At 48.7% G+C, this 14,402-nt stretch overlaps 1 protein-coding gene across 1 annotated transcript in view; it reads left to right on the forward strand.

The window, feature by feature from the left end:
- Positions 1-985: 985 nt before the first annotated feature.
- ADGRB1 (adhesion G protein-coupled receptor B1) overlaps positions 986-14,402 on the forward strand; it is a 91,859-nt gene continuing 78,442 nt past the window's right edge. The window contains exon 1 of the mRNA XM_026841531.1: positions 986-1,906. Within this exon, the coding sequence (XP_026697332.1) occupies positions 1,159-1,906 (748 nt within the window). The 5' untranslated portion in view covers positions 986-1,158. The remainder of the gene's footprint in view (positions 1,907-14,402) is intronic.

A 14,402-nucleotide genomic window follows, 5' to 3' on the forward strand; every position in this document is an offset into this window, starting at 1 on the left:
GCAGGGGACACAAGGCTCTGGGCAGTTGGGATGAAGAGGGGATCTGGGCTACGAAAGGTTTCAGGGAAAGGGTCCCATAGGGCAATGCAGGATGGCTGTTACTTTTGCTGAAGGAGGTTTGGGGGCTGAAGGAGGTCCTGGGGCTGGCAGGGAGGTCTCTCACTCTCTGGAGATGCTCTATGCTCAACTACAGTACCACAGGCTTTGGGGTGTCCTGTACACAGGGAGGAAAGGCAAAGTGGCTGCCTGATGTAGGAAGATCTAAAATCTGCCTCTATCACCCTTTTTTTCTTCCTGTACTGAGTGCAAAACTCCTTTCAGCCCTGGCTTCCTGTCTGGGCTCAGGATTAGACCAGGACTGGAGTACTGAACAACAACTCCCTTCCTCTGCACTGATATGGTGAAAGAGGAGGGAGGAGAGAGAAAAGGAGAGACAGAAAGAAGCAGAAAACCAACAGCTGGCCGGAGGAAGAGAGGAGGCAGAGCCCAGCTGCCCATGCCGACCTCCAGCCCACCCTCCCTACGTGCAGCCTGAAGTCTGTGTTGAACCAGCATCCTGGCTGCGCTGGGATGGAGAGGAGTGGGAACTCCCTAAAGCAGAGATCAGTGGTGTTTGCTTTGGGGAGGTGATTAGAAATCACTGCACAGGTTCTGCTCAGCTCAGCAGAGAGGCACTGCGTGGGCAGAAGGCACTGGGAAAATGGGATCACGGCGATGTTGTCCCCCACTGTGAGTCTTAGCTGGGCCCCTCCTGGATATCAGGACATCCCCAGGACGGGTACAGCCCCAAACCTGGCATGGGGATAGTGATGTGGGGTTGCTTCTTCCCCTGATGTGATGTGCTGGGACTGGGGATGCTGTGTGGATTCTCAGCCTTGCAAAGGGTTAATAAAAAAAAAAATAACCCCGAACCATCACCAAAAAACCCAAATCCCAAATCTCTTCTCTTTCTCTCCCCTCCTCCTTCCCTTCCCTTTTTTTCCAGGTGTTGTTTATGGCCACAGGAGGGAGCTCAAATCCAGACATGGGAGGATTGGCTTGATTTCGGATCCAGAGCCTCTTAAACTCTCACTTTTCCTCTAAGCTGGTCCCTGTTATGTCCAGGATCTGGCGCCTGCTTGACATTTACTTTGAGTTCCAGAGGACCAGAGACCTAGGATGAGGAGCATTGGATCTGCCCTGAACCTGCTTTTGGTATCGCCACTCTACTTTGTGTGGACCGTGGTCGCTCTGGACCTGGCACAAACTCCCTGCACCACTTTGGTCCAGGGGAAATTCTTTGGGTATTTCTCCTCCTTTGCCGTCTTCCCGTTGAACTCCTCTCTCTGCTCTTGGATTATTCAGAACCCTGACCCTCGGAGGTACACTTTGTACATGAAGATCCTAAAACCTACTGGCGTATGTGACCACCAGCACATCCGCACTTACCAGTTCGACTCCTTCCTGGAGTCCACCCGCACCTACCTGGGCATGGAGAGCTTCGATGATGTGTTGAAGCTCTGTGACGGCTCCACCCGCTATGCCTTCCTCCAGTCCAACAAGCAGTTCCTCCAGATGAAGCAGACCGCGCCTCCGGGAGTGGAAACCTGGCCCGTGCGGTGGAAGCCCACAAAGGCTCAGGAGAGGGACTTCTCGGTGGAGTACCTCGTGGTGGGCAACAGGAACCCTAGCAAAGCTGCTTGCCAGATGCTCTGCAAGTGGCTGGACACGTGCTTGGCCATTAGTAGCAGCTCCCACCCATGCGGCATTATGCAGACCCCATGCTCTTGCTCAGGAGGGGAGGTCCTAGATCAAGCCAGCGAGATCCTGGGGCTCACGAGGAAGAAAGAAGATTGCTATAAGGATGGAATTTATTTGGAGAACTGCATGAGCAGCCCCAAAGACAGCAGCGGAGTGGAGTTCCTGGGTGAGTGGAGGGCGGCTGGGGGTGTTTGGGAGGGAGGACTGGTTGGGCTGTCCTCTCCCGGGTCTCACACTGTCCCCGTCACTTCTGTGTCTGAGTCTGCGGATGCCTGGTATAAAAACCCTATTTCCTAACCAATAGGCAGGTCTGGTAACCCTCAGTGGCTCTTTATGAGCCCGCGACTGGAATTACAAAACATCTTTCCCTAAATATATCCTCAATAGTTTATTAATTCCCAGCACTTGTGCCTTGCTTGTTTTTTACTTCTGCAGCCTCAGAGCTGCTGAGGGAAGAGTCTCACCTGAGGGTGAGTGGTTTTCCAGCGTGATTACAGATGTCCTAGGAAAGGCAGGATCCAAGCTACCTCCCAAGGTGGGCTGCACTCAGCAGCCCTATCAACCATTTTAATTGATGGGAAAAACTTAATTTTGGGGTCCGGTTCAAGGGAACGGCAACAGAAGGCACTCTCAACTCTCATATTATTCTCAGACTTATTTTCCTTCTGGAGGCTTTCAGAAAGAAAACTCACTATGCTGCTTCTGTGGGATTATCTGGTGCCTTTGCTGGGACTCATTCCTCAGATATTTCATCAGTGGTTTGATGATGATCTTGAGTATGGTATGGGCTGGAAAGGGACTAGAGAGGTGGAAGAGGCATGAAAAAGAGGGTTATGAGTAAGAGTGAGATGCTCCTGAGGTCTGATCTGGGTGATGGTCTGCGGAGGGAAACGCTCATCCCACACAGTCTCTGCCGGTGCTACGGTGCCATGTAAGGCAGAAGGGAATCGGGAGGGTCCAAAAGCGAATCCTTTCTCTCAGCGCCTGTGTCAGATCCTCTCTGATGTATTTATTCTCAGCTCCCGTCCCACCTGCCAGCAGGCAGGTTATATAAAGCGGAGGTGTGATGCTAAATGGGGATCTGGGTGGTGGGGAGGTGAGCCTCCACTTTGGCAAGGTTCAGGCCCATGTCTGACCCCCACCCCAGAGTCTCACCTTCTTCAGGTGTTGGACTCCAACATCCTCTGCCACCGAGAGAAAGTTGGCATCCATCTGGGTCTGGACTTTGGGACTCCTGCCTGGCTTTTGCAGCCACCCCCAATCAGGGGGGAATTTCTCAAGGTGGGGGAAAGGAGATTAAATTTGCTTGCGGTAGGGAGGAGGTTACCAGGCACAGGTCCAAGCTGTGCAGTGTGATTTTCTTGCAGACTGCAGTCTGGTGATAGCTGAGAGATTAGTATATGATCAGGTACTAGTGCTTCCGTCAGTGCATTTGGGGGGAGATTTTGTTTCTCACTGATCTGTGAATCAATACATGAAGGCACACAGCCGAGACATAAATCCTGTAAATGAGTTCTCCAGCCGTGCCTCCCTCCCCAGCTATGAGCACACGGCGATATTCCCTCTCCAGATTTCGGATTTCTTTGCCGTGCCCTTTTCTCCTGCGTGAACAGCTTGTGAGGAGTACCATGTTGGCTGCCTCCTCGGAGTGATGCGAGCTTCGTTAAGTCATGTGTCATGCCTTGCATCTGCTGATTGGATGATTTATGCATTCAACCCAAGCAGCATGACCTTTTTCATTGCAACCAATGGTGAAATTTGAAATAAGATTTTCAGCAAATCCTGAAGCATTCAAGCTTAATATTGGCTTTTGTAAAGATCTCTCCTAGTAGAGCTTGAGTGCTTCAATGTTCCCAGAAAATAAATATGAAAGAGGCTCAAAGGTGGCTGGATCAAAATCCTTTTTGGGTGTCAAATATTTGTAGAGAGCGTAGATAATTTTTTGCTGGCTGCTCACATCTGCTCCATATTGAAGATACAAAATTATCATCTTCACTGGTGGGATGCCATCTACATAGAAACGATGCTTGCAGGGTGCCCGGCCTCTCCATGTGCTGCTCTGTCTGTCACTGTGTCTGTTTTGATTTTTGCAAAGGCTTGATCAGGAAGATGGAGGCGAGATCCAATTTGGACAGAGAGCCAGCGATCCCTTAACAGAATTTTGTGGGTGGAATATTTTGATAGGGTTCCTGATTTCCAAGCACTGATGCTGGTTGTTGCTGTCATTGTTGTCCTGATTGTATTTGTAGCATTTTTTTTTTTCCCTACAAGCTTTTTTTTTTTTTTTTTTTTTCCCTGCTGCTTCCTGAGTCATTTTGTGGTTTCTGGGCCTGTTTTGACACTTTCAGCTTTGAACAAGGGTATATGTGTGTGTTGTACTCATCTAGTTTGATGACTTACAAGGCACATAAGGAACTGCCAGATACCCAGATGCCATCCCAAAATGTGGAGCCTGACTTTTCCTGATGTGCCTCTTCTATACCTTGGATATTTCCAAAGCAAATGGATGGGTGCAAATCCCCAGAGACTACAACGAGATGCTGCGGTGGAGGCAGCCGTGCTTTGGCTCACAGAGACTGTGGCTGAGATCCCTTTGAAAAGGTTCACTCCCCACCCCCCGGACACTGATATGGTGAAGGATGGAGAGTGTGTGTTTGTGTGCTGGATTAGATGGTGTCAGAAGACACTCAAGAGTAGGCTGAGAATAGATCTGTTGGGCTGGATGTTGGTTTTCAAGGCCAAAGAGCAGACCTGGGGGATGAACTTCTCCTACTGACCCAGACCACAGATCTATCCACGACTGAGAATTAGACACACTGACCCTGTTGCTCCAGAGCTACCGGGACACGCAAGAAACCTAGATGGCAGCCCGATTTAACTCATGGTCAATGGGCTTGCACTTGGTTCAGGTGCACAGGGATGTTTGTGGACATTTATGACAGGATTTCACAAAGTGACTGTGCCAAAGTGACCCTGTCTTGTCCACAGCATCTGTTCTTCAATGTCTGGAGGTAGGAGAGGCCATTACAAATCTATTTCCCAGGTTTAGTGAGACACCCTCTTTGCACCCGCTCTCCCACGCAGAAGTTGCAGAGGTTACGGGGCGGAGGGGGGGAAGAATCTGTCAGGGTGCAGAGGCTTCAGGAGATACTTCTGTGTCTTGCTGTACATGGAGCTTGTCCTGGTGATCGGAAAGACACATTTGGAAATGTATTGGCAACAGCAGCCCACCCCCCACATCTCCCCTCCTTGCTGCAGCTACCTCCAACTGCTGCTCCAGAAAGGCTTGAACAGGCAGTTTTTTCTAGAAGACAATTCAACAGGGGAACTATTTATGGCCAACATCAGATCCCCCTTGGCTGACTCAGGCAACACAGGAAGAAGGCAGAGACCAGTTGTAGATCCTGATGTTTAGAGGTGAACTCTCTTTTAGGAATGCAAGTTGGCATTCCTGGAATAAGCTCCCCACGCCAGTTTGGGGTAGGAGAAGAAGGGGCTTGAAGATGGGAAAGCTTCCTGAAACACAGGGTGTTGAGATTTCATGATGAGCCTCCCAAACGTGAGTTGGCTTCACTGTAATCAGAGCTGGAGCTTTAAAAGAGACTCTGATGTGATACCGTAATGAGAGAAGGTTAAACGTGCGCTTAAGTGCTGTGCTGAGTTAGGCACTTAATGAATGTCTAATTAGTCTTGTGTTCATGTAATCTGTCCCTGGAAGGCCAAGACAGTTTTGTCACATTCTGATGACCTGCAGGGATAACCAGCATGCTCTGGTCCTTCTGCTCTTCATACCCCCATCTTGGAGGCATCCAAGATGTTGAGTGCAAAACAGGGTTAAATGTGTTCCCCCTGAAATACATTATTTGCTCCCTGGTGAAGTAGATGGTTCCAGGGCTGGAGGGATTTTTATGATGAACGAGTCTGATTGGTTTCATGTCTTGGCCAGAGAATTTCACAAATTCATTTCAGTAAAAATCTTAAAACTGGAATTAAATGGAGCCTGTTAAAAAACTCAAAACCCTGAATCTAGATATTGCTAGTCTGAAGTGCTAGGGATTTTCCCACCTTTCCTGATGAACTTTTTCATTGGTTTGCTCTCCCCATTTCTCTGAACAAATGCAGAACCTCCTTCCTCACACATACTCATCACTTCTGTTTTGTTAGTGGCGTTTCACATTCCCATCCTCAGATGTTTTTTTCTGCCTCTGTCTGCTAAATTAAGAAGTCATCTAACGTCCATTCTCTACTGTTTGGAGAGGCATTTATAGACCCATGAATAAGTTGCTTCTTAACCTCCACTGCATTAAGTAGGCTGAACTCCATAAATCTCTCACTGCAGGACACATCCTCCAAACCTTGGTTGTTGTTGAGAAGCTTTGTTTCATGCCTGGCCAGTTCTTAAGGCCAAAATGTGATGTCTTCTTTGCAGGGCTGAGTTTCTGCCTGGACTAATGGCTGGGTGACTGATGAAGGGGGTCTATGGTGTGGAAGAGGTGCCAGAGGCATAGGGACAAACGAATCAACTGCCATCGTCCCTACTGCAAGAAGTATGTTGTGTGGCACAGCTCTCCTCCCCTTGAATCTCTCTCAGGGTAGAACTAACTTGTTAAGTCATTTTCTATGTTTGTGGTGAGCTTTAGTGATCGTGTAAGCTCAGAGGCTGATAAAAAAAAAAATGTAATTGCCCAGGGACGGGTTCTCAAACCTCCTTGACCTCTTCAGCTCCTTCTTATGACACAGGCTCTATTCCTTCAGCGAGAGACCCCTAGGCCCAAACAACAGCTGAGCTTGCAGAGAAAGGTGTTTGACTTTGGATTTACCTTGGGCTTGGATTTGCCAAGCAAATGGCAAAGGGATTTGGATGGGTGCATTTTCATTGTCTCTCCTTCCTCCTGGCATGCACTTGCTGAGTGCGCTTGGGGTAGGTGTGATGCTTTCCAACTCCTTGCTTCTCCATCTGTGTTTGTCCCCAGTGTCTAGTCTGCACATCCTTGAGAGCAGAGCTAGGATATGGTGAGAGACAACCAGCAAAACATGGGGTGAGGAAGGGCTGGTGTCTGCTCACATGTAAAATTTTCCTGTGTACCCTGCTAAAAACATCAGGGGTTTTACCCGGCATCTCCCCAGCTTAAGTCCAAATCTCAACAGCTGTGAGCGAGAGCTGATACTGCTTCACAGCTCCTGGAAGAGGAGGTTGGATAGAGCCTGGCACCTGGCAAACAGGTCACCCTGTACCTGCAGTGAATCCCCACTGCACACATATGGGCAGCTCTTGATAGGACTGGGGTTTTTTGCATGCAGCCAGTGGGGTGTTTTATGGATGAGGCAAGTGCGGGTAACTCGTTCTTGGGTGCTGGAAAAGGCGTTTCTGATTCAGTTTAAACACCCAGATCTCTTTGATCTGTACAAGCCCTGCCTGCCCCACTGCTTTCCTCTGGGGTCTAATAGAATAGAATAGAATAGAATAGAATAGAATAGAATAGAATAGAATAGAATAGAATAGAATAGAATAGAATAGAATAGAATAGAATCTGTTGGAAGGGCCCTACAATGATCATCTAGGTCAACTGCCTGACCAGTTCAGAGCTGACCAAAACTTACAGCGTGTTGTTAAGGACAGTGTCCAAATGCCTTTTAAACACTGACCATCCTGGGGCGTTAACCACCTCTCCAGGAAGCCTGTTCCAGTGTTTGGCCACCCTCTCACTAAAGAAATACTTCCTAATGTCCAGTCTAAACCTCCCCTGGTGCAGCCATTGAACCATTCCCATGCATCCTATCCCTGGATACCAGGGAAAATAAGGTTTGGACATAAGAGTACTGGGGTCCTCCCAGGGGCAGAGCGTAGATTTCCGGAGCCTAAATTCACTCATGCATGTGTCTGTATGGAGAGGTCCTCTTTGGGAGATGGGAAGGGAGAAAAATGAGAAAGATAAAGTGATCAGTTCCCTTGTGAAGCCAACAGCTTGTGGACATGATCACAATGCAGAAACATCAGCAATTACCGTCTGAATGCGCTATTGTTGTGGCAGGGAGACTAAAGGTGGAATTTACATCCAGTTGCTGAGGGAGTTTCACAGACAGCTACTCCTATTATTTCTATGAGGGGACTTTTATGGGTAATTTAATGAGTGGCAGCCTGGGGAAAGGCTCAGCTTTTCAGTTATGCTTTTTTTTTTTTAAAAAAAAAAAATCCCATTGTTTAACATCCTCTTGTATTCAGGACCAATAGCAGCTGCCCCAAAATGTTTTGTATGAGAATAGAGGGTGAAATTTAGATGCAGGCAAACACAGACACCCCATTCAAAATCATCACATCTGCAGTGTAGTTTTACAACTGTAACTGCTGAATATGAGAATGAGGATGCTAATGCCTCGGAAGAGAAGGTGCAGAGACACTCCTGACCCCTTTCACAACCCACCCTGAATATCTGACATATTTAGGTGATGGGATCAAGCTGAAAAATGAAAAACATTGTCTTTCCGAGGGGAATTGGATCCACCAAGTTTTTCAGGTGCCTGATTAGCCTTCGAGATGCCTGACCCCCATGGGTTTCCTTGGCACTGAGCTCTCTGACCAGGTGGATCCTGTCTCTCATGGTGGATACAGCTCTGAGGTTTCTCCCAGATTTCCTTGAAAGAGAGTTTTCCCTTTTTCAGTGCTGGTTTCCTTTATCCACATGCAGCTCCCAAAGAGTTTGCGTGAAGCCAGGACTTAGCAGAGATGGCGCTTAGCCCAGCTGCCTTAGAGATTTAGCCAACAACCGACTCAGGAGGGGAGAAGGGCTCTGATCTTTGCCTAACGGGGTGGCAATAGAGGCTTAGCAGGGTTGAGAGCTTATCCATGAGTAGTCTGAGAGTGGACATGCATGTTCTAAGCTACAGCAAGCTCTTCCCATGTTGGGCAGAGCAGTAGATTTCACATATCACTATCACCTCTACAACTCATGTCTTCTCCCATATTTTCCTTTTCTGATAATCAGTGAAACTTTGCAACATGTGTGGTTGCTGATCCTGCCTCCTCTGAGCCCATCATCCCCCAAGGCAGTACTGAAGCAAGCTTGGGCTGAACAGGTTAGAAGACTGGTTTTGGATTTTCAGCAGGTATCATTTAATGTGACTCTGCGACTTTAACCTGGGGAGGATTCAGCAACTATGTGTCCCCGGGGTGGCTCTGCCAATGTCACCTCCAGTTGTTGATGCTCGGTGTAGTACGCTCTCTTATTGCACTTGGTGCAGACAGCAATCTGATACTGAGATCCTACGTTTCAGCCTTCCAGCAGTTTGAGACAACCAGGCTAGGAAAGGACATCCTTTAGCACATCACCAGAATTGCAGATCTGTCGAGTTTAAATATATTTCATTTTGTTCCCTGGCTCTAGTTTTGATAGAGCAATAATTGCCACACACCTCATTAAACTGAATCCTCTCAATAGATCTTGAGTGGTCCATGCCATTAAGCGGTTACTGGCTTGGGATATTCCCAGTGTTTGGAAGCAGTAAAGAAGGGAAGGGACCTGGAGGGGGTGAAAGCTGCAGCTCCAGCCTCCTGAAGAAACTGGGCTGCCCTGGCAGGGCGGCTGCTTTGTCCCATCTGAGGCAGTTTGAGCTTCATTCTCCTTGCAATACACAGGCTTTGATCTGCACTAACACCAGTCACAATGGGGAACAGGCAGAGAAAGAGGCTGGTGTTGATTCCTGTAAGTACTGTAACAGTTTGTGTGCATGGAGCATGGAGATGATATGACAGCTGATATGTGCGTGCAAGAAGTTTGGTGGGGTCCTAAAAAACAGGAGTGAAATTATCATCAAATGGAAGGGAGGACAGTCCCTCCTCATGTCCCACAGCACGAACAAAATTACTGGTGAAGGTGCTTTGTCACCTTGCTTGGATGAAGAGGTGGATGCCCTGGTTTCTGCCAGTCTGAACGTCTGTTGGGTGTTTTTTTTTCTGGATGGAAGTTGACATTTCCCTGCTTCTTAGTTTTGGGGCTAGGGATGTGGGTATCTTTGTGCTGAAGGTGCTCAAACAAGAGGAAGGTGGCGAAGTTCAGCATATGGTACTGAAAGCAGAAGAAACAGCTAGGAGCATGGGTGCTTTTGCTGCTGGGTTGCACTGGTCCTGCTCCTGAATCTGAAGACTGAGGGAAAAAGATGAAAGCTATTGGCCCCTCGGCTCTTGCTGAGACCTGGAACTAATTCAGAAGAGGACCTACACAGTTTCTACTTCAGGATCTACTAGAGGCTGGGAGAGGACAGGGGTTGCAATGACTTCAGCATGTCTCCCTGTGTCTCCTGCTCCACCACATTGAAGCCAGAGACATGAAAAGCATTATTCAACCATCTGTGTACACTTCATATGCAGGTCTCTATGCTGTTCCACGTGCCTGCCGGATGAAGTCAAGGTCTAGTTTTGGTGTCCCCTTCCCATAACTTGACTCTGTCAGCCATTTTCAACTAAACTTGCTGGTGTGACCAAGACCATGAACAGAATCCTATTTTCTGGACATGGGCTTGAAAAGATATCCCTGGCCATGCCCAGCAGCAAAGCACCCAGGCAGGTGGGCTAGGGCTGGTGGTTTACAGCTGGGCTCCTTCAGCATTTGTCTTCTGTCCTGTTTGCATGGGATCAGTCAAAGAAACACCAATAAAGCTGACTGACGACAATTAATCCACTCACAAAACCTTCTCTTCCTCATAGCCCTTCCTCCTCCTTTGTTTACTTTGGGGTTTTTGGTTTGGTTTTGTTTTTTTTGTTGTTGTTGTTGTTGGTTTTGGGTTTGTTTTTTTTTTTTAATTTTTATTTTAATGTTCTGAATTCCAAAGCTGTTCTGTACACGTTTCAGGGAGCTCTACTGTGTTTGGAGTGACTAACTTGGGGGCAGCCCCATGGGTAACCATAATACTCAATCTGTGGATCTTGCAACCAAATTGTGGAGCCAAGTCCAGTGCCAGCATCACCCTTCCAGGGTGATTCGGCCTGGAGGCGTTTGTGATGTTTTCATCGTGACCCGACAATACAGGGTCTAAACCTGGCTGACCACCTTCCTTACAGAAACGAGATGCTCAACCTTGTTACCCTCCCCAGACTCACCTCTCCCATGTTTAGATTTTAAATTCTGGGGGTACTTTCTTTAATTGGCCTGAAATTTTGCTAGCTACCATGTATTGCAGTCAGCCAAGATCAACGGATTGTGGTGAGACTTGAGATGGGTAATGTTTATAGCAGGAAGGCAGACAGCTGCTCAGAAATATGACTGTCTAGCCAGAGGGGTACTTGATGAAGGAGAAAAGATGCAGGGAGCAGAACAGTCCCCAGATAACTATAGAGAGGTATTTAAAGTGATTGCTTTTGATGCTTCTGTGCTTTTGGCCCCGGAGGAGCTCAGGAGGCCCCTTCGGAGAGTTCAGCCACTCTCACCCACAGACCTCAACGCAGCTGAGGAACCGTCAAGGAGAATGATAGACCTTGGGGGAGAGCTGCGGTGGATCCCACCAACTGTCAGGGCAGGGATGGCTTTTTTTCACTCAGGACCTCCTTCATGCAACGTGCCCCTCTGCAGAGTCCCTTCCTTCCTTCCTACCAACGCTGGTATCCCTGCCCCATGGCCAGCTCAAGAGTGCCATGTTTGAGCCTACTGTCACTGGAAGCAGTGACAAGTTCAGTAGGAGTTTTTTCTTGGCATCCTTTGGTTACTTTTACTTGCTGCAAAGTGGAGGAAGAGAGCAGTTAAAAGCTTTTCCAAGCCTTTAAAATACAATGACCCACGTTCTTCTTCACTCTGAGCCTGATGTATTGGCCTCAAGCTTGCAAGCTGTGAGGCCAAGTTGGAATACTGTCCTTTCTACTCTTAAAAATAAGGTTTTATGAATAGTGGAAAGGATGAAGCCTGATTTCTTACCATGTGAAGTCCTGTATTCACCTACTGTGACAATCCTTCATGGCCCTTCCACCAATGCCTCTGGGCTTGTCCTGTTATGGGAACCCTCCTGGGTCCCCTAGTTGTTTTCTGGACAGGAGGTAACACACCTGAAACATTGCTGGCCTGGACCAAATAAACCAGATAACTGCTGTACTAGCTATTTTTCTGGTGAGTGGGATCACTTCAGCTGGCTTGAAGTTCACCAGAAACCTTCATGGACTGAGCATCTTTGAGGTGAGACTGGCCTCAGACATCAGTGCTTGAAGGAATATAAATCAGGCAGACAACAGTGATGATCTCCTTCCCTTGGGGGAAAGGAAACCTGAGCCAGTGTTTCCGTGGATGCTCTGGGACCTCTCCCACATGGTCCCACTACAGCTGTGGGTTAGCCTGGCTTTGGGGTTGCGCTTTCTCTCCTGGGGTTGATGATGGTCTTGTGCTGGAGGCAAAGAGCAAGCGCTATGCCAAGAGCAGAGCAAGGGGAGAGCCAGAATTGGTATTATGTGTTGGGTAACAAACACAACGCTGATCGACGGGGACTGAGACTCTCCAGAAAACAGCAGTGGGTTCTCAGAGCCACACATCAGTGTGCCAAGGTACTTTTCAGGAGAGCAAGGAGCCCCTGATTCTTCATGTTGCAGATATGTTTGAATATGTGAACTGTCTATTTGCCTCTGCCTCTAGAAATCACTGCCTTGCCTGCTCCAGTATGAAACTCATCTTTCATTTAGCTTTTACTTCGAGCTGAATATGCTGCAGGTCTAAACTGGGACAGGTAGAAAAAGCCAACAACCTCTTCTCCGGGCTCACCAACTGCTTTTCATCCTGTGGCAGGGCACTCATGTCAGATGGTGTGATGGGACCCTTGGTGGTGGGTGACTATGGGACAGGAGCATCTCTCTGAGTGGAAGCCCTCTGAGCACAAGCCCACCATGCCCTATCCTTTCGGGTAACTGCAGGGCTGCTCTGCAGCATCTTCCTCACTATGCAATGCCAGAAGCAGCTGGTGTGTAGGTCACAGCCCTGGGGAAACATCTGGGTCACACAGCAGGAGTGGGTCTTGCTCTCTGGAGCAGGGCTGATAGGGGTGAGCAGGAGGCCTTGGGAGAAATGTAATACATAGTGCTGGCGGCTTCGGAGGTTTGTGGAGGAGGATTTGTCTTGCACCTTTTCTCTCTGGTTCAGAAAAGAGCTCCTCTCAGTGAGCAATGGCTGGGGAAGGGCAGGCACTCAAAGAAACATTTTTTTAATACTTCAGTAGGAAAAGAAAAGAAATGAAAAGGTGATGAGGGAGAAGCAGCGGTTATAAAATATGAATCATGTAGCTGGGTTTCCCTTGCTTGACTGAGAGCATGCATCAACATGGGGAGAGGAGGGAGAGGAAGAGGCAGCAGACAGCAAACCTCTATCCCTCTTCAAGGGTGCAACCACGAACCTGACAGGCTGTCCATGCTGTCACCTGGCTGTGTCCCACTGTGTGCCCCTCTGTGAGGGCTTCAGCCACACTCTTTCTCACCAGAAATTCAAAATTTCTCCCCCATCTCCTGCTCTACCTCATCCCTCATCAAAATAAAATGAGCACATCTGTCCCTGCACAGGCAGGTCCTGTCCAGAGATGCTTGGATAGGCACACAGCTGCACTGGCACACATTTCTGTTCACAGGTGTCCAGAGAGTCACATACACATATACACAGGCTTGGTTTGGCACATGGGTGTACTCATAAAAGGATATAGGTACAGGTACAGGCTCATGAGTGTGCACACCGATGCCCAAGTGTGCATGTATATGGACCTGCACACAACGGTGTCAAACCACAGAGAGTAGGCAGATATGCAAATGGGAATGAACGTACCTGCATGAATATGCAAACGTGACAATAAACAGGTGTACACACACGCACACACAGAGCTGAGCAGACAGATGTACGTGCTCTGAGGGGGCTACACACTCATGTAAACGAGTCTGCCAACGTGTGCACATGTACGGCTGCTGCACATCCCCGTGGCTGCAGTCCCCAAGGTGTGAGCGAGAGGAGACACCTATGAACCTACCCAGGAGCTAAGAGCCCCCCTTGGGGACCCCCATAACCAAACACATAGAGAGACGTGGGGCAAGACGCTTCCACTCAAGAGAGGCTGCGTGTCCGTTGAGACCCACAGCATGCAAACTTACTGCAGGAACAGGAGGCTGACTCATGCTTCGTCCTTTCTATGTGCCTTCCAAAATGCACCATGAGGCCCATCTGGAAAGCGAGTGCCTCATGGTGCATTTCGGAAGAAGCTGGTTTTGTTTATACTTGTGGGATCCTTCCCCTGCAAAGTACAACTGCTGTTAATCCCCCAAGAGCCAAAGCAAGCTGATGGATTCCCCGGTGTGGCTTCGTAGCCCGGTGGGCATGGCTTGGCAGTCGGAGGGGACAAAGCAAGGACTTGCTTTGAGACTGCTGTCATCCAAAGCTGTCCCCCGGCCCACTGCTGGTGGAACATGTTTGTCTCTGCCCTGCCCTTCCGCAGCAAAGCAGTGCAGCACATGCCACAGTCTTGTCCTGATTCCTACAAGGCTCCTGATCTGCTTAAAGTTCAGCATGGGCTTGAGTGGAGGGTTGAACCAGGGCACTCCTAGGAACCACCAGCTCTTCCTCAAGGCTCTTTCTCCACTGCCTGATGTGTAGCTTATCTACAGGAGAGCTTGGGGCATCTATCCCTGCAGCATGCATCTGGTTTGGGGTGTGTGTGTG

The sequence above is a fragment of the Athene cunicularia genome, assembly GCF_003259725.1.
Source record: "Athene cunicularia isolate RWA chromosome 2 unlocalized genomic scaffold, athCun1 chr2_part1, whole genome shotgun sequence".
NCBI classification, from domain to species: Eukaryota; Metazoa; Chordata; class Aves; order Strigiformes; family Strigidae; genus Athene; species Athene cunicularia.